The sequence below is a fragment of the Sinocyclocheilus grahami genome, unplaced genomic scaffold (assembly GCF_001515645.1).
Source record: "Sinocyclocheilus grahami isolate Dianchi unplaced genomic scaffold, SAMN03320097.WGS_v1.1 scaffold21.1, whole genome shotgun sequence".
Taxonomy (NCBI): Eukaryota; Metazoa; Chordata; class Actinopteri; order Cypriniformes; family Cyprinidae; genus Sinocyclocheilus; species Sinocyclocheilus grahami.
In genome coordinates, this window is record NW_015505200.1 from 3,574,315 (window position 1) to 3,591,503 (window position 17,189).

General features: G+C 35.3%; 1 protein-coding gene across 1 annotated transcript; it reads left to right on the plus strand.

Moving 5' to 3' along the window:
- Positions 1-427: 427 nt before the first annotated feature.
- On the plus strand, positions 428-13,185 carry LOC107558351 (E3 ubiquitin-protein ligase RFWD2-like). Its single transcript, XM_016242011.1, has 18 exons — positions 428-1,032; positions 1,564-1,623; positions 1,718-1,815; positions 1,982-2,046; positions 2,176-2,295; positions 3,129-3,197; positions 3,294-3,353; positions 4,375-4,463; positions 4,629-4,686; positions 4,800-4,914; positions 5,034-5,169; positions 8,382-8,525; positions 8,627-8,735; positions 9,247-9,328; positions 9,431-9,547; positions 9,636-9,753; positions 10,137-10,284; positions 13,093-13,185. Exons 1-18 carry the CDS (start codon positions 758-760, stop codon positions 13,183-13,185), a joined length of 1,956 nt encoding a protein of 651 aa, XP_016097497.1. The 5' UTR covers positions 428-757.
- Positions 13,186-17,189: the final 4,004 nt, after the last annotated feature.

A 17,189-nucleotide genomic window follows, 5' to 3' on the forward strand; every position in this document is an offset into this window, starting at 1 on the left:
GCATCCTAAATGTACACTTAAAACAAACATAATGGTTATAAGTAAAAACAAAAGTGACAGTTAATATGCATTAGAAATTTGTGTTTGACTGTTCGTACACATACGCTGTTTAGTTGATAGCCTGGAAAATCGCAAGAGCCATTTAAAAAAAATTCTAAGTAAAATTAGATGAAAGCTTCCTCTTTTGCTCTACAAAACATAAACTGGACTCACACCTGAAGCCGGTGTGTTTTAAGAAGATATATTGCTGTAAAAGGACGGTGGTGACGGTACTCGGATGTTTCTGGATGATTTAATCTACGATGGTTGGTTAAAATGAAGAATTTCATAACCATTTGTTTGGAAAAAAATAGTTTTGATTGATACCTGCAGTTTTCCTCCAAGCCAACGGGTGCCGGTGCCGAGTCACGCGAACGTTTCATTCGGGGAAATTCTCGCGTGAACATCCTGCAGCAGACAGTGGATTGAAATTTCTAAAGCTCTCAGAGTTGTCAACAAATCTCTGCGGGGCTGCATATCCACATTAGCATCGAGCAGACCCAATGAGAACCTCCTGCATGCAGAAGAACCGCCTCAGCCGTGCTCAAATAAGCGCCTTTCAGTGCTAGCAGTTCGCTTGGTGGAAGTTTCTGGCTCTTTTCTCTCATCTGTGTCGCTTTAGCTAGTTAGCGTATCTCCCACAGCCGCCCGGATGCGGTGAAGCCCCGCAGTTTTACCTTCAGCTCTGGCATTCCGACGTGCACGAACGGCTTCAATCATGTCAAACACTCGGCAACAGCAGCAGTCTGGCGGTTCAGCGGGGTCCGTCCCCGGGACGAGCTCTGGAAGTATGAGTAGCAGTAGCGCAGGTGGAGCGAACAGCGGGAGCTGCGGCGCTCAGAACGGGAACAGCTCGAGTAACGGGGTGTCCTCGCGGACTTTGGGCACGGTTGCCGAGGGACAGAGCGCTCGACTAGGCTCGTCGAGTAGGAAAAGACCCTTGCACAACGGCCTGATCAATCCCTATGAGGACAAGAGTAATGATTTTGTATGGTAAGTAGATTCACCTTCTCTCACGAGGTTGCAGAGGGCTAAATCCACTTAATAGTTCCGTTTTAGTGTGCTTGTTTTGAACAATTTCCAACGTGCGGGTTTAATTGCAGGTTTATCTGGCAAATCCTGTGATTTTCTCCGCACTTAATCCTGTAATTCCTAGAATAAAGATAATTGTCAACAAAGGGGTAATTCTCCCAAAAGTCCGTCATTATTTACTCACCATCATGTTGTTTTCAACCGTGTATGAACATTTTTCTGTGGACCACAAAAGGAGATATTAGACATAATGTTAGAGACTGATTCAACTTATTTGATCAACAATCCCACTGAAGTAAGAAAATAATACAAGTTGAACTTGTTTATCTGACACTTAAACTCGTATACAATCTCAAAAGTCAGCAGTCTTTTAAACCCCAATGTCTAATTCAAAACACCAGTCAAGTTTCAGCTTTTTGTTGATTTATTGTAAAAGGGAAGCAAGCTTTGCATGTGTCCTTATTCTAACTGTTTTCTTTCTTTTTTTAACAGCCCTATATGTTTTGAGATGATAGAGGAAGCTCACATGACAAAGTGTGGCCACAGTTTCTGGTGAGAAGCACTTGTTCTCTAAACTGAGAGTTTATCATGTGCATTTTCCAACCCACTTGCATACTCAAACAATCATGTCTTCATTTCTATCTAGTTATAAATGTATACGACAGAGTTTGGAGGACAGCAACAGATGCCCAAAATGTAATTATATAATTGATAATGTGGATCAACTCTACCCCAACTTCTTAGGTATGTGTATGCTAATATTATTCTAATAATGTGTTAATTACTTTTCAAATTTGATAACATCAAATTTGGATTGTTACCACCTACAATACGATTTTATGACAGACATTTGGCTGATTTTTCAGTCTTATGGATTGCTTAGCTGACATGATTCTCTAATGGTTTTCAGTGAATGAACTGATCCTAAAACAAAAACAAAGATCTGAAGAGAAGCGTCTGAAACGGGATCACCCTGTAAGTGCATCCAGCTTTCTGTTTGTATAATGAGTGGAAACTATTTCAACAAATTTGATCAACTGTTACAGATAGTTTGTACCACATTAAATTATGTCTTATTGTTCATGTTTCATATGCTGTTTATAGAATGGAACCAAATGGCAGGTTTTTCAAGATGTCCTTGGTGCAGATCAAGAGAATATGGATTTAGCGAATGTCAACTACATATTAGAATACCTGTTGCAAAAAAAGAAACAACTGGAGGCGGTTGGTACACATCATCACATAACATTACTGTTGCCAGACCCAACACTTCCGGTTTCTTCAGGCACCCTGAGTTCAGCTGCTTTATGTTATCATTTCATTCACATTGCGCTGAAAATGACCTAAAAGTGATGCCTAGGTTGTTGAAACACCCAAGATTCATAGAGATTGTAATTCTGTAGATTTATGCTGTTTTTAATTGGATTAAAATAAACCAAATTTGACACATTCTGATCACACAAACCCTGAAGTTGTGACTGGTTTTGAATTCCAATTAATTTATTTGACCAAAAATAAGGCCTAATTAAACATAACCAACTATTTGACCACTTGTGCATGGCACAGGCCTTGTGGAAGCATAGGCAAATAAAAATTTTGTAACCCTGATAAAATGTGTTTTTTTAAGTGGCATAAGTCAATCAAATCCAGTAATTGGTCAAATATTATTGTGTGGTGAAATTTAAACAGCAAATACACACACTGCACTCCTATGTAGTTTTGAGTTTAAAGGCCAAATTTCTCAGACTTGATCATACATTTTAGTTATACTTGACCAATACATTAAAATACTGAATATATATATATATATATTCACTATAAATCATAGGTGTCAATTTATAGTAACTTTCATTAACTTTAACAAGCATAATTTGATTATATAATGCTTAAAAGATCATTAGAGACAGAGACAAATGTCTGTTGAAGAGCCCGGAAGTGTGGTTAATTGTTGATGCCACGATCATTTTTCTTATAAAGGGGGAACAAAATCCCCTGCTATGCCTCATAAAGACCAATTGCATTTCTCTTGCTGATCCATCAATGATCTCGGTCTACAGGAATCACAAGCTGCTCAGCGCCAGATATTAATGGAGTTCCTGAAAGAAGCCAGAAGAAATAAAAGAGAGGTTAAGCCTCCACATCTATTTTTAAAATGTTGAATAATGCACTGTTAACAGCAATGAGGTCTTTAATTTAAAGTTTCCCTGTCTGTACTTCAACAGCAACTGGAGCAGTTACAAAAAGAACTGAATTTTTTGGAGGAGGATATCAAACGAGTTGAGGTCAGTTTAATATGGAGATCCAGAATTTGTTTGTGGTCTAGCATAGAGATATTATGTACTTGTAATATGTGTGTGTATATATATATATAATATATATATATATGTATGTATGTATGTATGTGTGACGCTGGACCACAAAGCCAGTCTTAAGTCGCTTGGGTATATTTTTAGCAATAGCCAAAAAAAACATTGTATGGGTCAATATTATCGATTTTTCTTTCATGCCAAAAATCATTAGGATATTAAGTAAAGATCATGTTCCATGAAGATATTTTGTAAATTTCCTACCGTAAATATAGCAAAACTTTTGATTAGCAATATGCATTGCTAAGAACTTTATTTGGACAACTTTAAAGGTGAATTTCTCAGTATTTAGATTTTTTGCACCGTCAGATTTCAGATTTTCAAATAGTTGTATCTTGACCAAATATTGTCCTATCCTAACAAACCATACATCAATGGAAAACTTATTTATTCAGCGTTCAGATGCTGTATAAATCTCAATTTCAAAAATGTGACCCTTATGACTGGTTTTGTGGTCCAGGGTCACATATACCGTTTTACATTAGCATTCAAAAGTTTGGGGCTGGTGAGATTTTTTTAAATGTTTTTGAAAGACGTCTCATGCTCACTAAGGCTGTGTTTATAGAAAAATACAGTAAAAACAGGAATATTATAAAATATTATTACAGTTTAAAATTACTGTTTTCTATTTGTATTTTAAAATGTAATTTATTCCTGGGATGGCAAAGCCATTACATTAATCCTTCAGAAATTATTCTAATATGCTCTAATATTCTAATATAATTATTATCACTCTTGAAAACAGTTGTGCTGCTGCTTATTATTTGTAGATTTTTTTTTAAATTAAATTTTATAATGTTTTATAACGTTTGTATAATGTTATACATTTCTTTAATGTCGATTTGAATCAATTTAATGTTTTTGCTAAATAAAAGTGTTACTGACCTCAGACTTTTGAAAAGTAGTGTACATCTGACACATATGATTTTTATTTTAGGAAATGAGTGGTATGTACACAGTGAGTGAAATGGACCCCAATTTAGACAGTACTGTACCCCAGTTTGAAGCTCCCTCTCCTGCACCCAGGTAAGATCAACTATGCAGGTATATGCAATATTTCACATAAATAAATTAATGGGGAAAAAAATAAGAAAAAAGTCTAAAATCATATACATGTGATGACAATCTAATTATTGACAATTATGCTATATTTTTTCCATTTAATAAATAATATCTTGTTTCTGTCTCCAGCAGTAGCATAATAGACCCCACAGAATACATGCAACACCCTTTTGGTGGAAGCTCACAGGTAAATTATTATTTTTATTTTTTCGTGAATTTTTGAATCTTTGCTGTTATGGCTGGTTTATATCCATTTGAGTAATGCTGATATTCACTGTTTGTTGTTGTTTTTACTTTTAGAGTAAAAGACAAACTTGGTACAACAGCACTCTGGCGTCACGACGAAAGAGATTGACGGCACACTTTGAGGATCTGGAACAGTGTTATTTCTCCAATAGGATGTCTCGGATAACAGGTTGGTTGATTCAAAGCAATATATATTGTGTATCTATTCATAAAAAGTATTAGTATATTTGTTTATACAAGTCTTTAAAAATCTGTTATATTCAACGCAGTTGCTTTTCTTGTTAATAGATGACAGCAGGACTGTTAACCAACTGGATGATTTCATGGAGTGTCTATCAAAATTTACACGTTACAACTCTGTGAGGCCTCTGGCCACCCTATCTTATGCTAGTGACCTCTATAATGGCTCCAGTATTGTGTCCAGGTAAGGTTGCAAAAATTGAAGTTCAGACCACACTTTAGTCCTTGTTCAGTTCCATTCTTGAAGTAACCAGCAGAGGGTAGTATTGTAGTACTGAATAACATCACAGATATTGACTGTGTTAATTTTGAGTACCATCTATTTTAAAAAAGCTGGAATTGTGGCCAGCTTATAATATATATAATTGCTCATGATTCTCATCCGTGTTCCATGAAGTATCATCAATTACAACAAAATGTCCGAATGTGTATCTTTAACTGTGCATTCTCGTTAATAAGTCAGAAATTACACCGATTCATTCTGATAAAACTTGAGTAAATCATAACACATTAACAGTAATATTTTCAGAAATTGAACTACAGGTCTAGCTGTATGCTTGTTGCGGGGTTTGATGACAAGATTACTTTTTTATTATAGTAGTGATCAAAACTTTGGGGTGTGTAAGATATTTTATTTTATTTATTTATTTTTGTTGAAAGAAATTAATACTTTATGTAGCAAGGGTGCATTATATTCCTTTTTGATCAAAAATTACAGTTAAGACATTTATAAAGTTATTAACTTTATATTCATCAAAGAATCCTAAGCTAAAAATATTAAGCAGCACTGATTTCATCTTATTCAGGATTTCAGCATATTAAAATTATTTCTAAAAGATCATGTGATAAGGAAGATTGGAGTAATGACTAAAATTTCAGCTTTGCCATTACAGGAAAAAAAATTTTTTTAACACATGTTCAAACAGAAATAATATTTCGCAGTACTACTGTTTTTACTGTGTTTTTGATCAAATAAATGCAGCCTTGGTGAGCAGAAGAGACTTCTTTTAAAAACATTTTAAAAATCCTCAATTTTGAACAGTAGAGTATATATTTTTTTGGATGCTTAGTCTTTTTCTTTTATCACATTAGGTTCAGACTGTAAGCTCAGCTAGGTTTAAACATTTTTTTTATAGATTCAACAGTGCAGGAAACATGATCTGAATGTTTTAGAATGGTGTTTCTTCCGCATCGGTATGTACACAGTGAGTGAAATGGACCCCAATTTAGACAGTACTGTACCCCAGTTTGAAGCTCCCTCTCCTGCACCCAGGTAAGATCAACTATGCAGGTATATGCAATATTTCACATAAATAAATTAATGGGGAAAAAAATAAGAAAAAAGTCTAAAATCATATACATGTGATGACAATCTAATTATTGACAATTATGCTATATTTTTTCCATTTAATAAATAATATCTTGTTTCTGTCTCCAGCAGTAGCATAATAGACCCCACAGAATACATGCAACACCCTTTTGGTGGAAGCTCACAGGTAAATTATTATTTTTATTTTTTCGTGAATTTTTGAATCTTTGCTGTTATGGCTGGTTTATATCCATTTGAGTAATGCTGATATTCACTGTTTGTTGTTGTTTTTACTTTTAGAGTAAAAGACAAACTTGGTACAACAGCACTCTGGCGTCACGACGAAAGAGATTGACGGCACACTTTGAGGATCTGGAACAGTGTTATTTCTCCAATAGGATGTCTCGGATAACAGGTTGGTTGATTCAAAGCAATATATATTGTGTATCTATTCATAAAAAGTATTAGTATATTTGTTTATACAAGTCTTTAAAAATCTGTTATATTCAACGCAGTTGCTTTTCTTGTTAATAGATGACAGCAGGACTGTTAACCAACTGGATGATTTCATGGAGTGTCTATCAAAATTTACACGTTACAACTCTGTGAGGCCTCTGGCCACCCTATCTTATGCTAGTGACCTCTATAATGGCTCCAGTATTGTGTCCAGGTAAGGTTGCAAAAATTGAAGTTCAGACCACACTTTAGTCCTTGTTCAGTTCCATTCTTGAAGTAACCAGCAGAGGGTAGTATTGTAGTACTGAATAACATCACAGATATTGACTGTGTTAATTTTGAGTACCATCTATTTTAAAAAAGCTGGAATTGTGGCCAGCTTATAATATATATAATTGCTCATGATTCTCATCCGTGTTCCATGAAGTATCATCAATTACAACAAAATGTCCGAATGTGTATCTTTAACTGTGCATTCTCGTTAATAAGTCAGAAATTACACCGATTCATTCTGATAAAACTTGAGTAAATCATAACACATTAACAGTAATATTTTCAGAAATTGAACTACAGGTCTAGCTGTATGCTTGTTGCGGGGTTTGATGACAAGATTACTTTTTTATTATAGTAGTGATCAAAACTTTGGGGTGTGTAAGATATTTTATTTTATTTATTTATTTTTGTTGAAAGAAATTAATACTTTATGTAGCAAGGGTGCATTATATTCCTTTTTGATCAAAAATTACAGTTAAGACATTTATAAAGTTATTAACTTTATATTCATCAAAGAATCCTAAGCTAAAAATATTAAGCAGCACTGATTTCATCTTATTCAGGATTTCAGCATATTAAAATTATTTCTAAAAGATCATGTGATAAGGAAGATTGGAGTAATGACTAAAATTTCAGCTTTGCCATTACAGGAAAAAAAATTTTTTTAACACATGTTCAAACAGAAATAATATTTCGCAGTACTACTGTTTTTACTGTGTTTTTGATCAAATAAATGCAGCCTTGGTGAGCAGAAGAGACTTCTTTTAAAAACATTTTAAAAATCCTCAATTTTGAACAGTAGAGTATATATTTTTTTGGATGCTTAGTCTTTTTCTTTTATCACATTAGGTTCAGACTGTAAGCTCAGCTAGGTTTAAACCATTTTTTTATAGATTCAACAGTGCAGGAAACATGATCTGAATGTTTTAGAATGGTGTTTCTTCCGCATCAGTGAAAAATGGCAGACAGTTATAGAATCCAAACGACTTGAAAATCATTTGGTTCAGTTCTCAATTCCCAAGCCTATTATTGGGTTTACGAATATAATCATTGGCTCAAAAACCAACCATTATTTCGATGTTTTGTAATGTTCAGATATATTACACCAATCCTCAACCAGCCAAAGAACCTCGCTCGGCTAGTATAAAAAAGTGCTTATTTTATCACACCATCATTTTTCAGACATACTTATATCTGATCACCTAAGCGTCTGAGAGGCTGTTTGGATGCATTACAACTCTTGTCTCTTTCAGTGTCTGAGTTTGAGTGGAAATAGAGCAGATAATTGAGCATGCACAGTCAGGAGTACTCACTGTGCTAACACTTGTTCTGTGTCCTCTCTTTCCCCTCTTTTGCAGCATTGAGTTTGACCGCGACTGTGATTACTTTGCCATTGCCGGTGTCACTAAGAAAATTAAAGTGTTTGAGTATGGCACTGTGATCCAGGATGCTGTGGACATTCATTATCCTGTCAACGAGATGACATGTAACTCTAAAATTAGGTATAAAGAGTGTCGGAAATCGGGTTGGCCTGAATGTTCTTGGTGGATTTTGCAGCAGTACAATAGAATGTCACATTTTCTTCTGTCTTGTCTTTTTCCAGCTGTATCAGCTGGAGTAGCTACCATAAAAATCTGTTAGCGAGCAGCGACTATGAGGGGACTGTCATTCTTTGGGATGGGTTCACGGGACAGAGGTCAAAGGTCTACCAGGTAACCTTATGTGTCAGACAGTGCCAGATGACATTCATTAATCTTATACCCCTTTCAGTAGGAGAGCAATTTTTAAAATGTTCCTTCTTAACTCACAAACTACTACCGATCCACTTGTTATCTTTTGTTATAATATTTAAAATACAAAAAATATATATCTTTTGTAACATTATAACATTATATATGTCACTTTTAATCAATTTAATGCATACTTGCTCAATAAAATTATGAATTTGTTTGTAGAAAATAATTGCTGTACATTGTGTACAAAAGAATCTAAAGTTTAATTTACTAAATTAAATATTTGACAAACTGACTTGGTCATGATTATGAAGGTGTCATGTCAGTCTTATGCACACCCCTTCAAGTAAAGTGTAACCGTTTAATTTACTAAATTAAATATTTGACAAACTGGTTAAGTTTGAATTCAATATGTACGTTTGTGTATACATTGCAGTTCCTTTAGACTTAATCTAAGTTGGATTCTGACTTGCAAAATTAATTTCCACAGGAGCATGAAAAGCGGTGTTGGAGTGTTGATTTCAACCTTATGGATCCCAAGCTGTTAGCATCAGGATCGGATGATGCAAAAGGTATTTCTGCAACTGAATTGTTCCGATCAAGTTATTTGATTTTAGATTCTTACAGAGATATTCTTCTATAAATACTTAAGAATGAATTCTATTTTTCCCCAGTCAAGTTGTGGTCCACCAACCTGGACAATTCAGTAGCCAGCATTGAAGCGAAGGCCAATGTATGCTGTGTCAAGTTCAGTCCATCCTCTCGATATCACCTCGCCTTTGGTTGTGCAGGTGCATCATTTATTTGAATCGATCTATTAAAAGTTTTACTTCCCGCTAAAATCGTAAAACTTTTCAATTCATTCTAAATCTTTTCCAGACCACTGTGTGCACTACTATGACCTGAGAAACACTAAGCAGCCCATCATGGTTTTCAAAGGCCACAGGAAAGCAGTGTCATATGCCAAATTTGTTAACGGAGAAGAGATTGTGTCTGCGTATGTATGCACTGAAATTTCTTGTGCTTTTTATCCTGTATCAATGGAAAATGTCTTATGTCTCGAGTGTAAAAGTCAGTGGAAAGAAGTTAATGTGTAATAATTTGTTTAATAGGGATAAAACAGTTCTTGGAAAAAAACATCTTATGGTACCATTTTTAATGCTGTATTGCAGTATCACGTTACTTAACCTAAACAAAACATCAGCTATTGGAATGGTATAAGCATACTGTGTTACAAAATATTGGTTATCATATCATCCTTGAATTTCCTTAAATTTGCATCCCTATTCAAATAGAACTGCACCAAACTGCACCATTAGAAATCTGAACAACTCAAGTTGAAAACCAAACTTCTGAGTTCAATTGTAACATCCCTTACAGATCAACAGACAGCCAGCTGAAACTCTGGAATGTGAACAAGCCACATTGTTTGCGCTCCTTTAAAGGCCACATCAACGAGAAGAACTTTGTGGGTCTGGCATCTAATGGAGACTATGTAGCATGTGGTGAGTGGCACTACACAAAATTGGTTAAAAGGTTTGCTTTCGGCACAAAAAGTGTCTGAAATTTCAGTCTGGTAATAATGCTGTTTGATTAAACTTCCTCATTTAAATCAATGAAGGGTTTATTATTAAAGGGGTCATATGATGCTTTTTTAAAAATCATTATTTTGTGTATTTGGTGTAACAGAATATGTTGACATGCTTTAATGTTCAAAAAACACATTATTTTTCAAATACTGTACATTATTGTAGGTCCTCTATGCCCCGCCTCTCTCAAACGCTTAGTTTTCTACAAAGTCCCTCCTTCCGACAAGCGCAGTCTGCTCTGATTGGCCAGCTGACCCAGTGCATTGTGATTGGCCGAACACCGCAAGCACTCGTCGGAAATGTAACGCCCCTTACCATAATCGCGGGCTTCATCTTTCAAAATAAATGTAAAGACAGAGCCCAAAAGGGGAACAGAGTCTCATGACAGACACAGTGAATTCAGAAATTCATGCTTATTAAACCCACACCCCTCTGCTTCACTGTCTAAAATAGTGTGGTTTGCAGGAAGAGGCATTGCTATAAAGTCATCTTTCATCCCGTGGCTAATTTGCTGTGCACAGTGCTGTGTTTATTAACCAAGCTGATTTTTGATTTCCTCTTTAAAAGGAGGATATGAACAGGGCTGTCACAATCCTGACATTTTGTCATTTTATTTAACTGTTTTGTTCATGTTCATTGTTTAAAAAGATTGAAATATTGGAATCATACAATAAAATGTAAGGATTCGTAAGAATTTAACCAGAGCACAATATTAATTACAGTATTTTAAATATTAAAATATTTACTAAACTTTAAGAATTTATTTTTAGGGTGCTTTAGTTTTTGAAACAGTTTGACCAGAACACAGTCAAACTGAATTGATGTATTATAGTAATAGATTTTTTATTATTATTATCATAGAATATGAGAATGTTGTTATTATGTGGCAGTAATATATTTCCATCCTAAAATCTTACTCGAGTAAGCAGACACTTCATTTTGCATGATGGATGACCTTTCAGTTTCTGTGTTTTCAATAGTTTATTTATTTGGTTTCTCCATGTATTCTTCTTTGTGTAGGTCTTCTTTTTTTTGTGCCACTTACCTTTGTAAGACATGTATTTTATTTTACCAAAATATTTCCCATTATGTGAATGCTAAAATTAAAGGGTTGGTTCACCCAAAAATGAAAATTCTGTCATTAATAACTCACCCTCATGTCATTCCGGACCCGTAAGACCTTTGTTCATCTTCTGTACACAAGTTAAGATATTTTTGATGAAATCCAAGAGCTTTCTGACTCTTGGATTTCATCTACTGCGTAGGTGGCAACCCAACTGACACATTCAAAGCCCAGAAATGTAGGACATCGTGAAAATAGTCCATGTGACATCAGTGGTTCAACCGTAGTTTTATGAAGCTACGAGAATACGTTTTGTGCGCAAAGAAAACAAAAATAACTTTATTCAACAATTTCTTCTTGTTTATGGGTTTAGAACGACATGAGGGTAAGTAATCACAGAATTTTAATTTTTGGGTGAAACCTAACTAACCCTTTAAGTAAAACCAAAACACTATGCGTTCCAGTGTTATTTTATTATTATTATAAAGTATTACAGTATTCATTAAGATTTTCAATATTCATTTTTGTTTTAGTTTAAGTTTTTATGGACTTTTGTAGTTTGTATTATTTTTTGTTTGAAAATATTTTATTTTATTATAATATTTTAGATTTTTCATTTTCAACTTAAACCGCTTCTGTTGGTTGCCAAGGCAACATTTCTAATTTAAGTTTAAAAATGTATGTTCTGCTATTATTTAAAGGGATGGTTCACCCAAAAATGAAAATTACCCCATGATTTACTCACCCTCAAGCCATCCTAGGTGTATATGACATTCTTCTTTCAGACAAATACAATCGGGAGTTATATTAAATAATGTCCAGGCTAATCCATGCTTTATAATGGGAGTGGATGGTAGCCTAAGTCCAAAAAATTGCACCCATCCATTATAAAAGAAGTCCACACGTCTCCAGGGGGTCCGAAGAGCTTTCTGAAGTGAAGCGATGCATTTGTGTAAGAAAAATATTCTAAACCTTAATCTCTTGCTTCCGCTAACTGTCGTGAGATGGTCCTCACTGCAGAACATAAGTCCAGGGGGCGTGGTCCAACTCCTCCCACCTTACATATGCCTAAATCCACCCATCTCCACCCCTAAACCTACCAATCTCCACCCGTAGATGTGGATCCAACCACGCTCCCTGGATCTTGTGTTCCACAGTGAGGGGCTACTGACTGTCATAAGCGCATTCATGAGAGAGTGGTGTCCAGTGGATGGCATAGTACGTAGGTGTAGCGTAAGCTCCGGTGAGAATATGCTAGTCTCGCGAGAAACAAGTTTGTACTGCATAACAGGAATGACCTATTTCTTCTATTCTGACAAAGTGGCTAGAAGGAAACTAACTAGCTTGCTAGAAGCCATGCGATAAAACAGTGAGGGGCGCAAACAAATTTAGCCTGACACCCTGATAACGGCATCCCTACTGTCAGGCATACAGGCAGCAGCATCATGCTGCTTGAAAATAAAAATAAAAACCTTTCTGTAACCCAGAGTTCTACAAAAGTTCATTTTATAGTACACTATAAAAATAAATACATATTAAAAATGATTATATATTTATTAAATTGATTAAATTTATATATTTCATTATAAAATGTCATGTTTCATTCAGTGTGTTATTTGCCATTGCATGTGAAATTTACTAACAATTTTAGAGTGATTTTTTTTCTCAGTGTCTGTGTTTTCAGGTCAATGACCTAAAGCATAAAGGAGGAAACAAAGATGAGAAAGGACAGTTAGTATTCAGTAATGGCCCAGAGCCCAGACTTGAGTCCACCTGAAAATAGGTATTACCTGGAAATTATTATGTACCGGCACTCTCTAACTAATTTGGCAGCTGAAGCAAATTTGCTTTGATGAATGTTCCACATACCCATGTCTAAAACACACCCTAGCCTAGAAGACTTCTGGCTTTAACAGTTGCTAACTGACTATGCACAAGTAGAAACTCGTTTTATAAATGAGAATTTAATTCATTCTTGGATTTTTTTTATTTATTCATAAATGTGTTAGAGTTCAAGGGAGAATAAATTATTTAATACATTTAATTAAAATCTCAGATAACACAGATAAAAATAGGATAAGATTTAAAAATAAGATATCAAGTCAGATTATGAAATATGAAGTGACAGTGACATTAAGTCACAGAACACAAATTGTGAGATATATTGTCAGATTATAGTCATATTTTGAGATAAATGCAGATTGAGATAGAAGGGCGGTTTGTGGCATTGTCACATTTTAGATATAAAATCTAATTTTGAGAAATACAATGAGAATGCGACATACCCTTACGAAAAAGAAGTTTATTCAAGTGTGCTATTAGTATACTTCTTTTAAACTAAAAAATAGGAAAGTATACTTGCAGTCTACTTTTGATGTACTTCTCAGAAATGTGCTTTATGTACCTCTCAGAAATATACTTAAAATGATATTTAAGTATACTTGACATACTTTTTTTTACTAAATCACTAAATTTATTTGAGCTATAGCCTGCTTGTGCTCCGAGAATGTTTTCATTACACATCTTCTGTACAGAATTTCCAAAACGCGGAAACAGCGAAGAAGAAACTGAAAAACAACAGATGCTTTCACAAGTAATCTAACATGATCATCAGACATAAAACAGCATCAAAATTGTGTAACGTTGTGGAATAAAATGTTGACCCATGAAGAGGTAATAATGACTGTCAAGCTTTTGGACTCCATCTACGGTTTGATTATATTTTTTTTTAGCTTTTTGTTTAAAATGTTGTTTCTTTATTTTTTATTTATGAAACTTACATTCAAATGTTTATAAAAAGAATGCATGAAGCTAGAATAAAATGTTTTTGTTTACAAGCAGGTACCCTGTTCTTTCTTTTGATGTTTTGTATGTTCAGATATTCATATAACAAAATATATACACATTCTTAAATAGGGACATAGTAGTATACTTAAAGTATGATGTAAAGTTCACTTAAAGAATGCTTACAGTATAAAACTATATAGTATAGTTATAAAACTAAAAGTATACTTGCAGTATAAAACTACTAAACTATTAGTTTACTGAGACTATACTTCAAAGTGTACTAAAAATCTAATTAGTATCTAATTAGTAAACCATCAGTATACCTTTAAGTTCACTTTTAGTATAGTTGCAGTACAAACTAAAAACATAGAGGTAAACTGTTTGTATACTCAGTTTACTACTGTTATACTTAAAGTATACTTTTATATACTAGAAAGTGGGCCAATTTGGTCCCAAGGAGTACTGAAATAGTAAACTTACAAGTGTACTACTAGTACACTGATATTTGTATACTTACTACATTAAGTATACTTAAAATATACTTAAACTTTACTTAAGTATACTTAATAAAATAAACTTCAAGTATGCACGGATGTGCTGTTTTCATTCAAATCAAAGTGTAAATACACGTAGAAGACGTATCCTTGTGTCGTGGCTGACACAGAAGAGTGTACGCTGCTTGCGTTCAGCGGATGTTCTCCAAAATGGGGCTACGGTGATGCGGAGAGACACAGAGGAGACAAATTCTTGAATGAAGTCGTTATTTTTGTTTTCTTCGTGTACAAAAAGTATTTCATAAAATTCAGATTGAACCACTAATGGCAGATGGACTATTTTGACAATGTATTTCATACTTTTCTGGACCTTTTCCCGAAGACGAACAAAGCTTTTACGGGTTTGGAACGACATGGGGGTAAGTGATTACACAGCTTTAACAAGCCACGGAGTTAAAATGCACCTGTTGCATGCATTAGCCCGAGTCTGGCTCCTCACTAAAGCTAAGCAGGTCAGAGCCTTTCCTCTATGTAGATGGTAGACCCTTTGATAAAATCTAGTTTGATGCTGGAGTTAGTTTTATTCCGGCCAGCAGGGGGCGCTCATTCCCTGACATGTATGGGTGCAAAAGTCCTAGTATAATGATACGGACTTCAGACTGTAAAAAGAGGCGACATTTTGATGAGGCGTTAAACCGCCCTTTTTAAAAAGGAGCGTCCTTCAGATGAGGCATTAAACTGGCCTCCTGACATTCTGTTGTCATTAGTTCCCCACCTTAATCATGAATTTGACCTCATTGTTTAAGCTGGTAGCGCATCCTGATGGCCGCCATCCTCTTTGAGCGTGTCCGGATGCGTTACCCCTCTATTAGAGCAGCTTTATTAAGGCAGAGGCTACGAATGCAGGTGTGGAATGCAGTAGGCAGAGTCTGGTTCCTCACTAAAGCTAAGCAGGCCAGAGCCTGGTCAGTACACTGGTGGGAGACCATTTGTGAAAATTTAGCTTGCTGCTGCAGCTAGTTTTAGTTCAGCCAGCAGGGGGTGATCATTCCCTGGCTTGAATGCTGAACGCAGACTTCAGACTGTAAAAAGGAGCATCCTGCAGATGAGGCATTAAACTGTCCTTCTGACATTCTGTTGTCATGAATTCTCCACCTCAGTTACGAATATGACTTAGTTTTCTTTTTGAAGCTGGTAGCACATCCTTATGGCTGGTAGGCCGTTGTGAAAAACTAGCTTGCTGCTGGAGCTAGTTTATTCCAGCCAGCAGGGGGTGCTCATTCCCTGACTTATATGGGTGCAAAAGTCTGAGTATAACGATCGGACTTCAGAATGTAAAACGAAGCAACCCCACCTTAATCATGAATTTGACCTCATTGTTTAAGCTGTTCATATAGCAGTACTTTTAAAATAAAAGTGTGCGCAATACACCACTTTTGAATTCATTATTGAACTGTGTGCATAACAATGTGATTAATTGTGATTAATTGCAGAAAAATCAGGCGATTAATCGCAATGAAAAATTTTAATTGTTGCCCAGCACTAATATAGATATGTTCCCAGCTATGTCACCCTGTAGCTCAAGACTGGTCGCCCACTGAAGCTAAGCAGGGTTGAGCCTGGTCAGTACCTGGATGGGAGACCTCCTGGAAAAACTAGGTTGCTGCTGGAAGAGGTGTTAGTGAGGCCAGCAGGGGTCTGTGTGGGTCCTAGCGCCCCAGTGTAGTGATGGGGACACTATACTGTCAACAAGCACCGTCCTTCGGATGAGATGTTAAACCGAGGTCCTGACTCTCTGTGGTCATTAAAAATCCCAGGATGTCTTTTGAAAAGAGTAAAGGTGTGACCTTGGCATCCTGGCCAAATTTGCCCATTGGCCTCTGACCATCATGGCCTCCTAACAATCCCCATATCTGCTGATTGGCTTCATCACTCAGTCTCCTCTCCACCAATAAGCTGGTGTGTGGTGAGCGTTCTGGCGCACTATGGCTGCCGTCGCATCATCCAGGTGGATGCTGCACATTGGTGATGGATGAGGAGACTCTCCCCACAATGTGAAGCGCTTTGAGTGCCTAGAAAAGCGCTATATAAAATGTAATGAATTATATATATATATATATATACTGTATATATACGTATATATACATATTAGATTTGGAAATGGTCAATATCAAAAATATCAATATTCTAAATGTTTGTTAATAAATAAATATGTGTAAAAGATAATGTTTGTCTCTTAAGTTCATGCCATTGGCAGTAATTTTGAAAATATAAAACCTGTATTTTGAAAATATTAAATAGTCGAGTAGCAATTCTTCCAAGGTCAAAGTTCAAGTTCAAGGTCAAGTCCTTTTTGGATATGTAAAAGTTAAAATTGTTTTGTTTTTTGTTGTATTGTTCTGGTTTAGTTTTTACTATATTTATTTTACATGTTCGAAATAAAGTTTCAAATCAAATCAAAGTTCAGAGGAAGAAAGAAGAGTGTTATACCTTTATATCA

Coding starts and splice junctions, on each gene's coding strand:
- LOC107558351 (XM_016242011.1), top strand. CDS start 758: ATGTCAAACACTCGGCAACAGCAGCAGTCTGGCGGTTCAGCGGGGTCC. Junction 2,296..3,128: donor AAAAGAAACAACTGGAGGCG/GTTGGTACACAT, acceptor CTCGGTCTACAG/GAATCACAAGCTGCTCAGCG. Junction 4,915..5,033: donor TAGGATGTCTCGGATAACAG/GTTGGTTGATTC, acceptor TCTTGTTAATAG/ATGACAGCAGGACTGTTAAC.